Source organism: Acipenser ruthenus, chromosome 1 (assembly GCF_902713425.1).
Source record: "Acipenser ruthenus chromosome 1, fAciRut3.2 maternal haplotype, whole genome shotgun sequence".
In the NCBI taxonomy this organism is placed as follows: Eukaryota; Metazoa; Chordata; class Actinopteri; order Acipenseriformes; family Acipenseridae; genus Acipenser; species Acipenser ruthenus.
In genome coordinates this window covers 112489094-112503252 of record NC_081189.1, presented here as the reverse complement: position 1 = coordinate 112503252, position 14159 = coordinate 112489094, and the positions used below count along the sequence as shown (strand labels likewise).

At 48.5% G+C, this 14159-nt stretch overlaps 1 protein-coding gene across 1 annotated transcript in view; it reads left to right on the top strand.

Annotated features, from left to right (window-relative positions):
* Positions 1-1048: 1048 nt before the first annotated feature.
* The window catches only part of LOC131737095 (mucin-13-like), a 54146-nt gene continuing 41035 nt past the window's right edge, over positions 1049-14159 (top strand). The window contains exon 1 of the mRNA XM_059023762.1: positions 1049-1127. Within this exon, the coding sequence (XP_058879745.1) occupies positions 1049-1127 (79 nt within the window). The remainder of the gene's footprint in view (positions 1128-14159) is intronic.

Genomic DNA, 14159 nt, shown 5'->3' with positions numbered 1-14159 from the left:
AGGAAAAGAGCTAGGATTTTGTTTGTGCTTTGTTTGTCTCTGTCTCGGAGTCTCTGCATTGCGGCCTAAAAGCCTCTGCACCTACGTTATCCTGTCACAGGCATTAAACAGGTGACCAAACTGTTGCTATTCTAAATTTAAATAGATAGAGTGAACATCTAGGACAGTGAAGAAGCAGACTTAGTAGTCTACATTGACAGACAACATTTAGAGGGCGTTCCATGTACTAGAATAGATATTTTCTTTCATTAAGCAGAAAAAAGGGAAAAAATACATGAAAATATGAATTTTCCGGTGGATTGATTTGGAACAGTGATTAAACATAGTTTGAACGTTAACATTCGAGGTCCTTTACCAGAGATTAAGGACGTCGTATTGACCAATCAGGTTAATGGAAATCTTCCCCAATATTATTTAGAAATTATCAAAATTGGGGGCTCCTAAGTGGCACATCCAGTAAAGGCGCTCTGCGTGGAGTGCAGGATGCCCCCGACAGCCTGGAGATTGCTGGTTCAAGTCCAGGTTATGCCATCGCAGATCGTAGCCAGGTGTTCCCAGGGGGCGGCGCACAATTGGCCGAGGTAATTCTAATTGCAATTATTCAAATACTGTTTTTTTTTTCTTGATAAGTCCTTGTTGAGGTCCTTTCACCTGACTCCAGGACCTATTTTTTAGTTTTAGTTGCCTGTCATACATATATCTAACCTAGCCTAGATCAGCCAAAGTGTCTTTATTGAAGTAAAAGCCAGCGCCATCTACTGATCTGCCACTTTGAAAATAAGTTCCCTTGAGTTTTGCTGGCAATACACTGCAATGCACTAGATGGTGCTGGCATTTAGACACTTTGGTTGATCTAGCGTACAATATGTCCATGGCAGGCAGCTATAAATGAAGATTAACTCTGGAGCTCCTTGCCAAAACAGCTTAACACAGAATAACAGAATAATCACACTATGAACTACAAAGAACATCACTAAATGGGAACAGTAAAACGTAATTTGAAGCTACTGGCTCTTTAAATGCACATGCATATGCCACTTAGGAGAAAATGATATTAACAGGCCCCCAGATTGGTAGTAATGTTACTGCCAGGGATATAAGTAAAGAGTCTGGGAAACAGAAGGCAGGTAGGCTGTAGAAACAACAATGTTACCTCGGTGCACAATCAATACAGAATGTGCAAACTGCTGTAAAACCTTGTTCTTTATCTGATTTCAGTCTGATTCTGACCATACTTGATGCATTACCACATAACACTTTGTAGTTTGCATGACCACAATGGACAGCCTTGGCTTTGGCTGCTTTCAAAATGTAAATGTCTTCATCCTGGAAAATAAATAAAATACAGAAGACACTGGGGGTGATGTAAGGATATGAGCAAAGTGATTTGTGGGTGCAAAGCCCCCATAATGCTGCTGTAAATACTGTTTAGCAGACGTACAGTCTTATTTTACCGGCCGCTAAAAATGCGGCGTATGTAAAGAAAGGTGTTCACCTGGCGTTCTGCACCGCTATCAAATGTACACTTTGCCATCATCAATCCATTAAAATTATATTGAAATGAATTCAAATGAAGAAAGAGCATGGAATTGGGCTGGGATCTGGAATACTAAGTTGGTGCAAACATTATAATGTGATGTAAGGATTTAGCCTTGCACGTAGGCAATTGCTGACCCTCCAGAAACTTTGCACCCCTTCTTACAAGGTGCAAACCATTGTAGAAATGAGTAACTAAGAGCTGTATAAAAGCACACATCTGCAGAGGCCTGTCATTGGCTGCATGGCTGCTGTGGTAGACTTCTTCATGTGACGACACTTGGCTCTTGTTGAGGAGAGACAGGAACACGTTCGTAGGAGATGGGCAAGATGAAGAAGACCCTTCATTTTCAATCCCAGTCACTTTGTTTGGGATGCCGGAAGATGCGGCGCTAAAGCGTTATTATCTCACTCCGCAGGTCATCCTAGATCTAGCTGAACTGAGGGCTAGAACCCCACGTCAATCTAGGGACCTCTATCCCTGCATGTGTGAAAGTGCTGTGTTCGCTGCACTACTTATTATTATTATTATTATTATTATTATTATTATTATTATTATTATTATTTCTTTCTTAGCAGACACCCTTATCCAGGGCGATTTACAGTTGTAAACAAAAATACATTTCAAGAATCACAGTACAAGTATTAATACAATTAAGAGCAAGATAAAATACAATGACTTCAGTTCTAGCACTTAGCCTCTGGTTCCTTTCAGACCTCAGCTGGAATGTCTCAAGGGATAGCCCAATCCACTAGGCACATTTCTGGATGTCATGCTGAAAAGGGCAGGCCAATACATATAATTTCCTAAGGATACTAGTATAACTGATGTTGGCTGAGGCTTTTCCAAACAACCCTGCTTCCTGCTGAGTGACCTCAGCCATAGGGACTCTTAGCTCCTTCGCAGAAAATGTTTTTTTTTTTTTTTTTTTTCCGTGTGCCAAGAGGAATTTGCTTGGTATTTTCGTGCTACACAAATGTCATACAGCGACTAACATAGTACTCTTAACTCTGCAAGTGCAGACGCTAATTAGGCCGACGTGCTCATTGAGACCCTGTGGCAAAGTGGCTTGCAGTGCGCAGGTGCAGAGGTGATGTAGTGCTCAAACAACAACAAACAACAGAGTTCATGGTCCAAAAAGTTATTTATTTTGTTGCATGGTTTGGCACTGTTAAGTAATAATGCTGGCAACTACACAGCAATGTGTAATTGCACAGTTAAACAATACAGGGTTTCAGTCCCGAAATAATAATAATACAGCCACGGCTCCACGTCCTTTCTTGTGGTGCTCCTGTGCTGGTGGTGAATACAGTGATTGTGACTGGTGCAGTATTTGTAATCCAGGTTGGAGGCTGGCTTCACAGCGACAGCTCTCAGTTGTTAGCTGTCTACTAATTACAAAGCAAACACTATTAATACAAAACAAAACACACAGTTATTTTACAGTTTTTGGAATCCATCCATAACCATAACAAAGGAACAGATCGCTCGGCCACATCCCCTGAGATACCTTCAGTCACGCCCCCTTTGGTAGCGAGTGCAATCACGCTTCCTCCAATCGATGACTGACACATCACCTACCGCAGTAAGGCGCAGATTTCTAGTAATGTGGCTTCACCCCCTTTTTGGATGTCCGACTTCCGACTGACCCTGGAATGAACTGTCAAACCATCCAGTCTGGGGCACACTGTTCCTGTTATACTGTACCCTCACAGGTCAGGAGGAAGATTGTTGACTCAGATTAATTCGCTGTCTGTCACAGATCCATATTATAATAATTGCGGATCATTATTTGTATGTGTTGAGTAATTTGCATTGTTATTAAGCTTACATAAGGTGCAGTTCAAAACAATTGCCTGGCCACAATGCAATTTGAATTTTGCATCTGCAATTATCTACCCCTATATGCATTGTTCAGTGCTTGGACCAGTATCTCACCTACCATGGTCTACCTGAGGTGTATTATTCAGCACTTTCAGTTTTGAGTGAGTTATAACTTACACGCTGATTGTACAGATTACAACTAGGGTGCACATCTGCAGTGGATTTATTAAAAGAAATGCTGAAGGCTTTTGTTAGTTGGCGTCCTCTATGATTCTGAGCCTGTGGTGTATGTACGAGACACATTTCATGCTTTGAAGCAAGCAAGATGCTGCAATTTAAGAAGATAGCTAAATGCTTTCAGGTGGAAAAAAGAAATAGCCATAGCTGTGGACACGACACTTCACTTAAAGCTAAATAAAGAAAATTCTGGAAAATAAATGTGGAGGTAAATAAATGGTAACTAACTTGTTTAGTTTTGCACAGGCCTGTACTTTTTGTGAGACTTACTTATTATTTTATAAACATATAGGTAGCATGGAAGGGTGTGGGAAATTCACTGACACACAGGAGACAAAACTTTATTTGAAATGCTGCTTGGCGCACTGATTCATTTACGCTACAAAGTAGCACTGTGGTACTGCTGTAGAGCACAACCCAGTACCAGCAATGGTAAAAGGTTGGCAGGCTGTAGCGCATACGCAGGTGCTCAAAATAATAAAGAAAACAAAAGGCACAAAGGAAAAGGGAAAATAAAACACAATAACAAAACTACAAAATAAAAGGTGCTGCTTTGTGCAGCGTCCCCCACTGCCGCTAAACCGGTCAGCTCGGGTCTCCAACCTAGACTTTGGTATTCCCTCACGATACTCTGTGGGGTGGCCCAGGTTTTCCCTGCTTTTCCCACTTGGGTACGTAATTATGATTATTTCTATTATCTTTCGGCTGTCTCCTTTAGCCGTCTCTTTTTCTCGCTCCAGACACTGCCGTTCTGTTATGTTTTAAAATCCAAGTTCAATTCCTGAATGGGCTGGGCCACTCACAACAAAGCGTTCTTTATTTTTATAGGCCAAGCAACCCCCTAAGGCCTGCCTCCCAACCACTCAGAGAGAAGGAGTGACCGCACACCCTCACCCGACCTCTGTGTGTCACTGTCATGACTGACAGGTGGATCTTACGGGGCTGTTGCCCTCTTCCTGCAGAATCATGCCTGCGTCAGATAGTCAGCACAGATCTCCCCTGTTACAGTAGCTAATGTTGATGCAAAATAAAAAAAAACCACTGGGTAGAAGTTCTGTAACAGTTCTGTAATTCAGTGCAATCAGGGTTGGTGGCTGTTACACTTGTGACAGATAAAGTGGGTCTGAGAGATTGAATGAGATTGCACCTGATGCAAAACCCCACTTGCAATATGTTTCAAAGGTGAACAACATACATTAAGAGATTCTGTAGTACACATAGGAGTGGATGATTGGAGCTTTTTTATGTGATAGAGACCAACATATACTCAGTTTGCCTCTCTGTGACTACCAGAACTGAAATCTACATTAAAGTTTGTTGACTGACCAACTTCAAAGCAGATTCCAAAAGCTGAGAAGGACTGTATCCTGATGGCACTCTGTCTTACAGTACACTATTTGCAACTGCAGTTTCTGATTATTAGGAACAGAAAAGCATCCCATTCACCTTTCTACACAAAGCCAACCGCACTATCGGAGAACTTCTCCAGGTTAGACAGGAAGTTTAAATTTCTCAGCCTTGTATAACACATCTCTTATCTAAAGGGGCTAATAACATTTGCATATTAATTAGTTTCCTGTCTGTGGAATGAACTCTATTTTCAGTCTGTATGAGATCTAACTTAACTATGACCCCTCATTTAGGAAACTCAATGTATTCAGTGCACTTTTATCGGGAGTCAAAGGTATAACAGATGTTACTATATTCATTCACCCACTCGGTATTAAACTGAGGTAATGTATTCTCCAGGGAGCTCTTGTCAAGTGAGTTAAGTTCACTTTGAGATGCCTGAATGTGTACACTGCAGTGCAATCATGCTGTTGCATTCATTGTAAAGGAAATAGTGCCCGCAGTCCTGCCCAGAGGAGACCCTGATATCATCAGGCTGTTAGTTTTGGAGAGCCCTGTACAGCTATGACCAAACGTTTTGCACCACCCCTATAGAATTACCTAATGTTGCTTCATAAAGTCGAATGAAACCTGCTGAATCATGTTACGTTAACATATTGAATTACATACTGCTTTGTAGTTTTGCCTATACTTAAAGAAAAACTGGGAAAAAATGTGGCTTCTGGTAGACTTTTGTGATATCATTTTGTAGTTTCTTGACTACATTATGTTTAAGGCCCTGTGAAAATCGCGGAAATTTTCTTTAAAATTCACGACAGTGTCATGGGTAAAGTATTGTATATCGCAGAATGTACACTGAACTATTTTATAAATTACATGTACAGTATATTATTTATTTTTTTAAACATCAAATATAGGGATACATGCACTGACATCATCAAAATCAACGTCAAAGTTATTCAAGCACTTTACAATAGCTTGTGAAAAGGTGTTGTAATTAACAGCCTATAGGTAAAATGTATCTGCAAGGACAGCTTTCAGTTCTAGCATGTCAGATGCATGTTCACCATTTAGATCTTGGGCATCAGTTGACTCGTCACTGACCACTGACAAGCAACCAGAATGCCAGTTCCATAATCTCCTGCTTGTGATACTCGGCAACGTTATGTAAGTATTCACGCCTCAGCTGGGCTGAAGGAATCACTACACCATTTTCTACACTCAGTCTGAAGAATTTACGTAACTTTTGGTTGTCCAATTTTCAAAATGGATATTTGCGCAAACAAACACCTCTGTCAGGTCAAAATGTAATGTGTTTCGTGCTACACGGTTTTCGGTGGACTTTTGGAACATGGAAGTGTGACAGAAAGACAATGATTCTTGGGGGTAAATCTCCCTCTCGACCTGTGAGGGTGCTAAGTAACGGGAACAGAGTATTCTGGACTACGTTGCTTGACACTTCGTTCCGAGGGGTAAAAGGAAGTCAGTCACGTAGAAAAGAGATGGAGCTTCGGTACACTAACTCATTGACCCAGAAGGGGGAAATGATGTGGCAGCTGCAGATCATAAAAAGCAGCTGCAATCATTTACCAAGGGGTCATGAGTGATGGGATAAATAGGGGTCAAAGCAATGTTATCTGTTCCTTCGTTTTGGTTATTTAATAAGTGACCCGGAAGGACCTGTGTTTGGTGAAATAATCGTGAGTGTTTGTTTTGTTCTGTCTATTTGTTTGTTTGTATTCACTAGACAGCTGGCATGTTCCGGAGCTGATGCCAGCACAAACCCAGAACAGCACAGCACTCATATCACTAACTGTATTTGCACCAGTAGCACTAATTCACGCACTAACGGACTTGTGTATGTGTTTTGTGTTTTGTGTGGGTGTATAATAAAAACAGGAGTATTATTTGCGGGCCAAACCCGGGGATTATAAATTAAGTAACACACACTGCTGTATTACTTACCTTCATTATTGTTTACTGTTTGTTTCGCCGTCAGGCACTGGACAAAAACAAATAAAACAAACCTTTTTCACCTGGATTACAATTGTCTGTCTGTTCTTTAATCACCTGCACCTGTACACTATTAACCACTTTGTCACAGGAAGTCACCATTTTTTGTTTCTCTGCAAGTAAAGCAGTCACAGTACTGCTCTGGTTTTCCGCCTTTCTCTTTTGGTGAATAATTGAATCTAAATGCTTGTCAACAGCCGATTCTCGGGAGTGATCTACAGTAATGTTGCAGGACGTACAGAAGAGCTTACCTCCATTGCTGTGTAAAACTCCTGCTGGATACTGCTTTACACGATCAGCATGTTAGCCTTTTTAGAGACATTCATTTTCTTGTTTGCTATGTGTAGTATTTTAATTTCCAGCCTAGATTGCATATAGTCACATGACATAATCACTGCACAGCACTACGTGCATGGCGAATAGTACACATAGGCACACAGCAGAGCTATACAGTTTCGTAAATGTGATTTTTTTTTTGTATGAAATAAAAATCATTATGAAATAATTTATTTTTATTTCTTAAGAATATTGTAAAAATCGCGGTATTGGGCTAATTTCACGATTTCCTCGCAGCCCGTGAAATCGTGATTTACACAGGGCCTTAATTATGTTAAATAAAATATCTAAGTTATAGGTGATGCAAAACTTGGCCATAGATGGCAAACAGGCAACATTATCCACATATAACACCCAACTGATCTAAAATGTCAGATAGGCAATATTTGAGAAGACCATTCTCTCTGTCTTAAGTAACCAAGCATATCTTTAAGAGAATATAAAGACCTGCCATTGTATAAAGCGATTGTAGCTAACAAAATATTTAAGCACAATGTTGCACTTTAAAGCAGAGATGGATTCTCGAGACCCGGTCTCTGTCTCGAGGGCAATCTCGAGGCCACATTTTGGTCTGGGTCTCTGTCTCGCCACATTGGGTCTTGGTCTGCATTTTGGTCTCGGCAAGTCAGTTCTTGGTCTTGATAGCAGACCCTTGATAGCAGACCTTCTTCCAGTCTTCAGTAGTCCACTGGCGGTGCTTCATGGCCCAGGCAAGCCTCTTTTTCTTATTTTGCCATCTTAGTAATGGCTTTCTTACTGCCACTCGACCTGTCAAACCTGCAGCTCGAAGTCTTCTCTTCACAGTTGAAACTGAGACTTGCTTACTTCGACCAGTGTTAAGCTGTGCTTGAAGCTGTTGTCCTGTGAGCCGCCTATCACGCAAGCTGTTGACTCTCAGAAACTTGTCTTCTGATTCTGTTGTGGCTTTGGGTCTGCCAGACCTCTTCCTGTCAGAGTTTCCTCCAGTTTCCAAGTGCCTTTTGATGGTGTAGGAAACTGTACTCACTGACACCTTGGCTTTCTTTGCATTTTCTCTAAAGGAAAGACCTACACTTTTAAGGGTTATAATGGTCTGTCTGTCTTCCTTTGTTAATTGCCTTTTTCTCGCCATTATGAGAGCAATATACTACTTCCTGCAGTACAATACTGTCCAAATAATGCTTAAGAGGGTGTAGTAACACAGTCTGTTCCAACACTGCTTTTATACAGACAGAGGGTTTGTAAGTAATCAACAAAAGTTGGGACACCTGTAGGAATTGTTAGCATCAACTTTCAAGGCTTAATTTACTTCCATTGCTGCAGAACAGCTGTAAGTTGTTAACCCATTACTTGTTCCCTGAAAAAGGCCTTTTTGTATAACACTGAAATGTACATTATTTTTCAGTTTTTGGTAACCTAAACTTTTTTTTAACCTCTGGCAGTTTACCGCTTACCTTTGTACCATTTCAGGTTATTCACTGGACTTGAACTGCTTAAATTTCAATAAAAACTGGAAAAATGGGGGTGTTCTAAAACTTTTGACCGGTAGTGTATATATATATATATATATATATATATATTGCATTTTGTGCATTGCTATGTGTTTTGCTACCATGTTTGAAACTGTACAGTGCTTTGAGATGCTTTGCATTTAGACGTCATATAAAGTAAAAGCTATTTATTATTATTATTATTATTATTATTATTTATTATTAGTATTATTTATTTCTTAGCAGATGCCCTTATCCAGGGCGACTTACAATTGTTACAAGATATCACATTATTTTTACATACAATTACATTATTTTTTACACATACAATTACCCATTTATACAGTTGGGTTTTTATTGGAGCAATCTAGGTAAAGTACCTTGCTCAAGGGTACAGCCTATTTAAGGGCCGATAACAGACTGCGCCGGCCGCCTAGTGGCAGCCGGCGCACCAGCTGCCCGAAGGCAGCCGGTGAAAAAGATTCAGTGTGGCACCCCCTAATCAAAAAGGGGGTACCAACAAAAACGGCCGTTAACTAAGCCAGTGGGGAAAGTTAAATATTCAAAACAAAGGGGGGGGTGGTGCAGAGCACGCCACCCAGAGCCCACTGGTCGACAAAAGCCGCCATGTCGCCAGTGGACTCCGCGCCGGCGTGCTCCAACGCCACCCGGGAACGAAGGAGGGCCCTGAACATGGCCCCACAGTCAAAGAGACCCTCCCCGGTGATCTTACGCTTCCTGGTCTTGTAGATGGTAAGTTTGCCAAGAGCCAGGAGCAGATTCACCAGGAGGTCTCTCTTCCTGGTGGAGCCACGAACAGGGTGCCCGAAAATAAAAAGGGTGGGGGAAAAATGCAGCCAGAACTGCAGCAGTAGGTTCTTGAGGAACACAAAGAACGGCTGCAGCCTGGCGCAGAGGACGTAAATGTGGAACACCGACTCGGACTCGCCGCAGAAAGGGCATGCGGGGTCCGAGTCGGTGAAGTGACGCAGGACCTCTCCTGACGCGAGCGCTCCGTGTAGCACCCTCCAGCCCAGGTCCCCAGCGCCTCTGGGGACCAGCGGGGAGTACAAAGCCTCCCACTGGGGCCTCTCGCCCTCCGGGGGTTGGAGGGGCTCCCGCCAAGCGGTGTCTCGGCGGGAGACGAGGGCGAGGAAGTGGAGGGTGTGGAGCGCCATCGCGTACAGGGTCCTCCTCGACACGGAACGAAGGGGGGTCGAGGAGAACTGCGAGATCCTGCTCAGGTGATTCTCGAGGGGAGGCTGAGGGGGAGCCCGATCCTTTGGTTTGATCAGCAGGACCGGAGAGCCGGGGGTAGGGAGGGACGATGGCTCTCCGGTCCTGAGGACCCCCTCGAGATACCCGACAGAGTCTGGGTGCAAAGCTGCTTTGCACTCCCGGATCGCTCGGCGGGCCGTTCTGAGGGTCCCCCGAGTCGCCCTGGCGACCAGCGACTCGGGAGTCAGCCACGCCGAGCGTTGGTGATCCAGGAGATCCCAGACTCTGGTCACCTTGGCCGAGATCAACAGGCTCCGCACCGCGGGGGATTCCAACGCCTGCGCACCTAGATGGGGGTTGTGCAGCAGGGGCTCCAGAAGGAATTCCTCCCCCTCGGTCGGAACCGCGTCTCGGCCGATGTCGAACATGCTCCGGGTCTTGAGCAGGTCCCTGTAAAAGACCGGCAGCTCGGGGAGACGGATCCCCGGGAGGTCGAGCCAGAACAGCTGCCGGTCGTAGCCCAAGCGGTGCAGCTGGCGCAGGAAGAGGGAGGCCAGCGCGCACCACTGCGGGGCCGGGTCCGCGTACAGGAATCTCTGCAGGGTCTGGAGGCGGAAGGTGTGCACCTGAGTCCTGATGCACACCAACCCCTGTCCTCCCTCAGCCAGAGGGAGGCTCAGCACCCCCGCAGAGACCCAATGCTTTCCGGCCCAGAAGAAGTCCGTCAGCTTCCTCTGGACCCTGGCCACAAACTCAGGGGGCGGGCTCAGGACGGTGAGTCGATGCCAGAGCATCGACGCCACCAGTTGGTTAATCACTAAAGCCCGTCCCCTGAAGGAAAGCACTTTCAGCAGACCCGACCACGACCTCAGTCTCGCAGCAACCTTGTCCTCCAACTCCACCCAGTTGGCTGCGACCGAGGTCTCCGCGGGGCTCAGGTGGACTCCCAGGTATTTGAAGCTGTCCGCGCTCCACTGGAACTGCTGGAGCGCGGCAGGGAGGGAGTCCACCCGCCAGGGGCCCACCAACAACCCGGAGCATTTGGTCCAGTTGATCCTGGCAGAGGACGCGGCAGAGTAGACGCTCTGGCAGCTCCGCATCCTCTCCAGGTCAACCGGATCGGAGGCCACAAGGAGCACGTCGTCGGCGTAGGCCGACAGGACCACCCCCGTGTCCGGCGCGCTGAGCGCCAACCCCGTGAGCCTCCTGCGAAGGAGGCAGAGGAAGGGCTCGATGCACAGCGCGTACAGTTGTCCGGACAGAGGGCAGCCTTGACGTACTCCTCTCCTGAAGGCGAGGGGCGCGGTCAGGGACCAGTTCACCTTCAAAAGGCACTCGGCAGAGGCGTACAGCATTCGGAAGAGGCCGACGAACTTCGGCCCGAATCCGAATGCCCGCAGGGTTCCGAAGAGATACTCGTGATCCACCCGGTCGAACGCCTTCTCTTGGTCGAGAGACAAGAAGGCGACCGACCGACCGGTCCCCCTGCAGTAGTGCAGGAGGTCCCGAACCAGGAAGATGTTGTCAAAAATCGTCCGGTTCGGGACCGTGTAGGACTGGTCGGGGTGGATCACGTCTGCCAGCACGGACTTGAGCCTCAAGGAGGCGGCCTTGGCCACGATTTTATAGTCCGTGCATAGCAGCGAGACCGGGCGCCAGTTCTTCAGGCAGCGGAGATCCCCCTTCTTGGGCAGGAGCGTGATCACCGCCCGCCTCATCGAAAGGGGCATCTCCCCGGTCTCGTAGGCTTCCGCCAGGACCCGCGCAAAGGCGGGCCCCAGCAAGTCCCAGAACTTCTTGAAGAACTCCACGGTCAGCCCGTCGATGCCCGGCGATTTGTTATAGGGCATCCGACTGAGGGCGTCGGAGAGCTCGGCCAGGGTCAGCTGGCCCTCGAACTCGTCCCTGACGCCCTGGCCGACCGTGGGAAGCCCATCCCACAGAACCCTGCACGCGTCGGAGTCGACGGGATCCGGAGAGAAGAGGTCAGAGTAAAAGGCTCTGGCCCTCTCGTTCACGCTCTCCGGATCCGTCAGAAGGGAGCCGTCGTCTGCCAGAAGGCAGGTGATGTTCCTGCGGTCTCCCTTCTTTCTCTCCAACGCGTAGAAGAAGTGTGAGCCGCGGTCCATCTCCCGGAGGAACTGGATCCGCGAGCGCACAAACGCCCCCCGGGACCGCTGGAGCTGCAGGTCCCGCAGGGTGCTCTTCTTCTCTACGTACGCGCTCTGCTCGAGCGGGTCCCCGCGAGCCAGGCGGCTCTCCAGACCGAGCAGCTCCCTTTCCAGCCGCTCGATCCGTGAGTCCCTCCGCCTGCTCGCGCCCCTCGTGTACTCCTGACAGAAGATCTTGATCTGCGCTTTCCCCACGTCCCACCACTGACGCCACGTGGGGAAGCGAGATCGTCTGCCGTGCCAGACCGTCCAAAAGTCCCGGAAAGACCGCTCAAAGCGCTCGTCCTCCAACAAGGCGTTGTTAAAGTGCCAGTAGGCGGAGGCGTGCCCGACTGGCACCAGGGCCACCGCCACGGCCACCAGGTTGTGGTCCGTGAACGGCGCCGGCCTGATGTCGGAGGAGCGAATGCAGTGAGCGTGGTTCCTGGTGACGTAGAACCTGTCGATCCGGGACTGAGACACCCGCCCCTCCCTCACCCTGGTGAAGGTGAAGGCGGGGACGTCCGGATGCTGCCAACGCCAGATGTCGACCAGAGAGAGCTGAGCGGTCAGCTCTCTCAGGGCTGCCGACGAGAGAGGGTAGTGTTCTTGACCACCCACCCTGTCCGCGGCCTCGAGGGTGCAGTTGAAATCACCCCCGAGGACCACGCACTCGTCGGCGCCGATGTTGTTCATGTAGGTCGACATCCGGCGAAAGAACTGGACCCTCGCCGGACCCGTGGACGGCGCGTACACGTTCACCAGGTGAACGATACTGTCGCCGTCCCGGATCCGGTGGTGTAACAGACGGCCCGGCTCGACGTCTACCACATCGAGTACCGTGGGAAGAAAGGACCCGGAGAAGAGCGTCGCCACCCCACAGGAGGTGCCGGTGAGATGGCTGAACGACACTCTCCCCCCCCACTCCAGAAGCCAGCTGGCTTCCGTCTCTGGAGTCGTGTGGGTTTCCTGCAGGAAGCACACAGAGTAACCCCCTTTTTTCAGGAAGGAGATTACCTGGGCCCTGCGGAAAGGGTCCCTACACCCGTTGACGTTCACGGTACCGATGTGATACATGATCCTCTGTCAGGAGTTGTTGGTGACGCTCACGGGAGATCCTGAGTTCTCCCGAAGCTCACCAACTGGTCGTGTAACTTTCGGGCCCGAATGTGCACGTTCGAGCCCGAAGTTTTGTTGGCGTGGCTGGCCCTGAGGAAGGACCTCACAGAGGTTAGGACCCTCTGGAAGTCCCCCCATTTGTCCAGGGCCAGCTGTACCTTGTCCCTGCGGTGGATGGTGGCCTCCAAGAACTCCAGGAGATCCGCCGCAGGGATGTCAGGGAGAGAGACGGACGGAACCTCCGAGCCCACGCTGCCCGTGGACTCGGTATCCTCCTCCCTCTCCCTCAGCTCTCCATCGCCCCCCTCGCGATGGTAAAGCACAACGCACTCACGTTGGTGGGTGAGCGCGTTGCGCCTTATTTTGAGCTTCACCGGTCCTCCCTGCGCCCCACCCCCAGGGGACGCGATGGGAGAGACCGGCGGAGGGACCCTCGCGGGGACCGTCTGCACCCTCGATTTCGGGGGCGCAGACGGGCGCTCGGCGTACGCCACCGAGCCAGATGGTTTGGTCCCCGCTCTGGGTCCCTCCTTTGAGGTCCGAGGCACGGTCTCAGGCCCGTCCTCTTCCCTCGAAGGAAGGGGATCCACCCTCTCGGGTCCTTCCCCTCCCTCCCCTAGAGAAAGGGGATACACCCTTTCGGGTCCTTCCCCTTCCTCCGCATCAGTCACCGGGACCGCCTCGGACGATGTTTCCCCCCCGACGGATGCGCGAGGGCCGGAGCCCTCGTCGCCGCCGGAAAGGGAAGCCCGAGGCGGTTGGTCTTTCAGGGGCTCCTCCCGCGCCCCCTCGGTGACTGGAACCGGTCCCTCGGTGTTGGGTCGGGGACCGGTTTTTTGGCCCCGTTGCACTTCGGGGAGGGGATCTACCATGAGGGCACCACCTTCTGCCCTCTCTGGTTCTTCC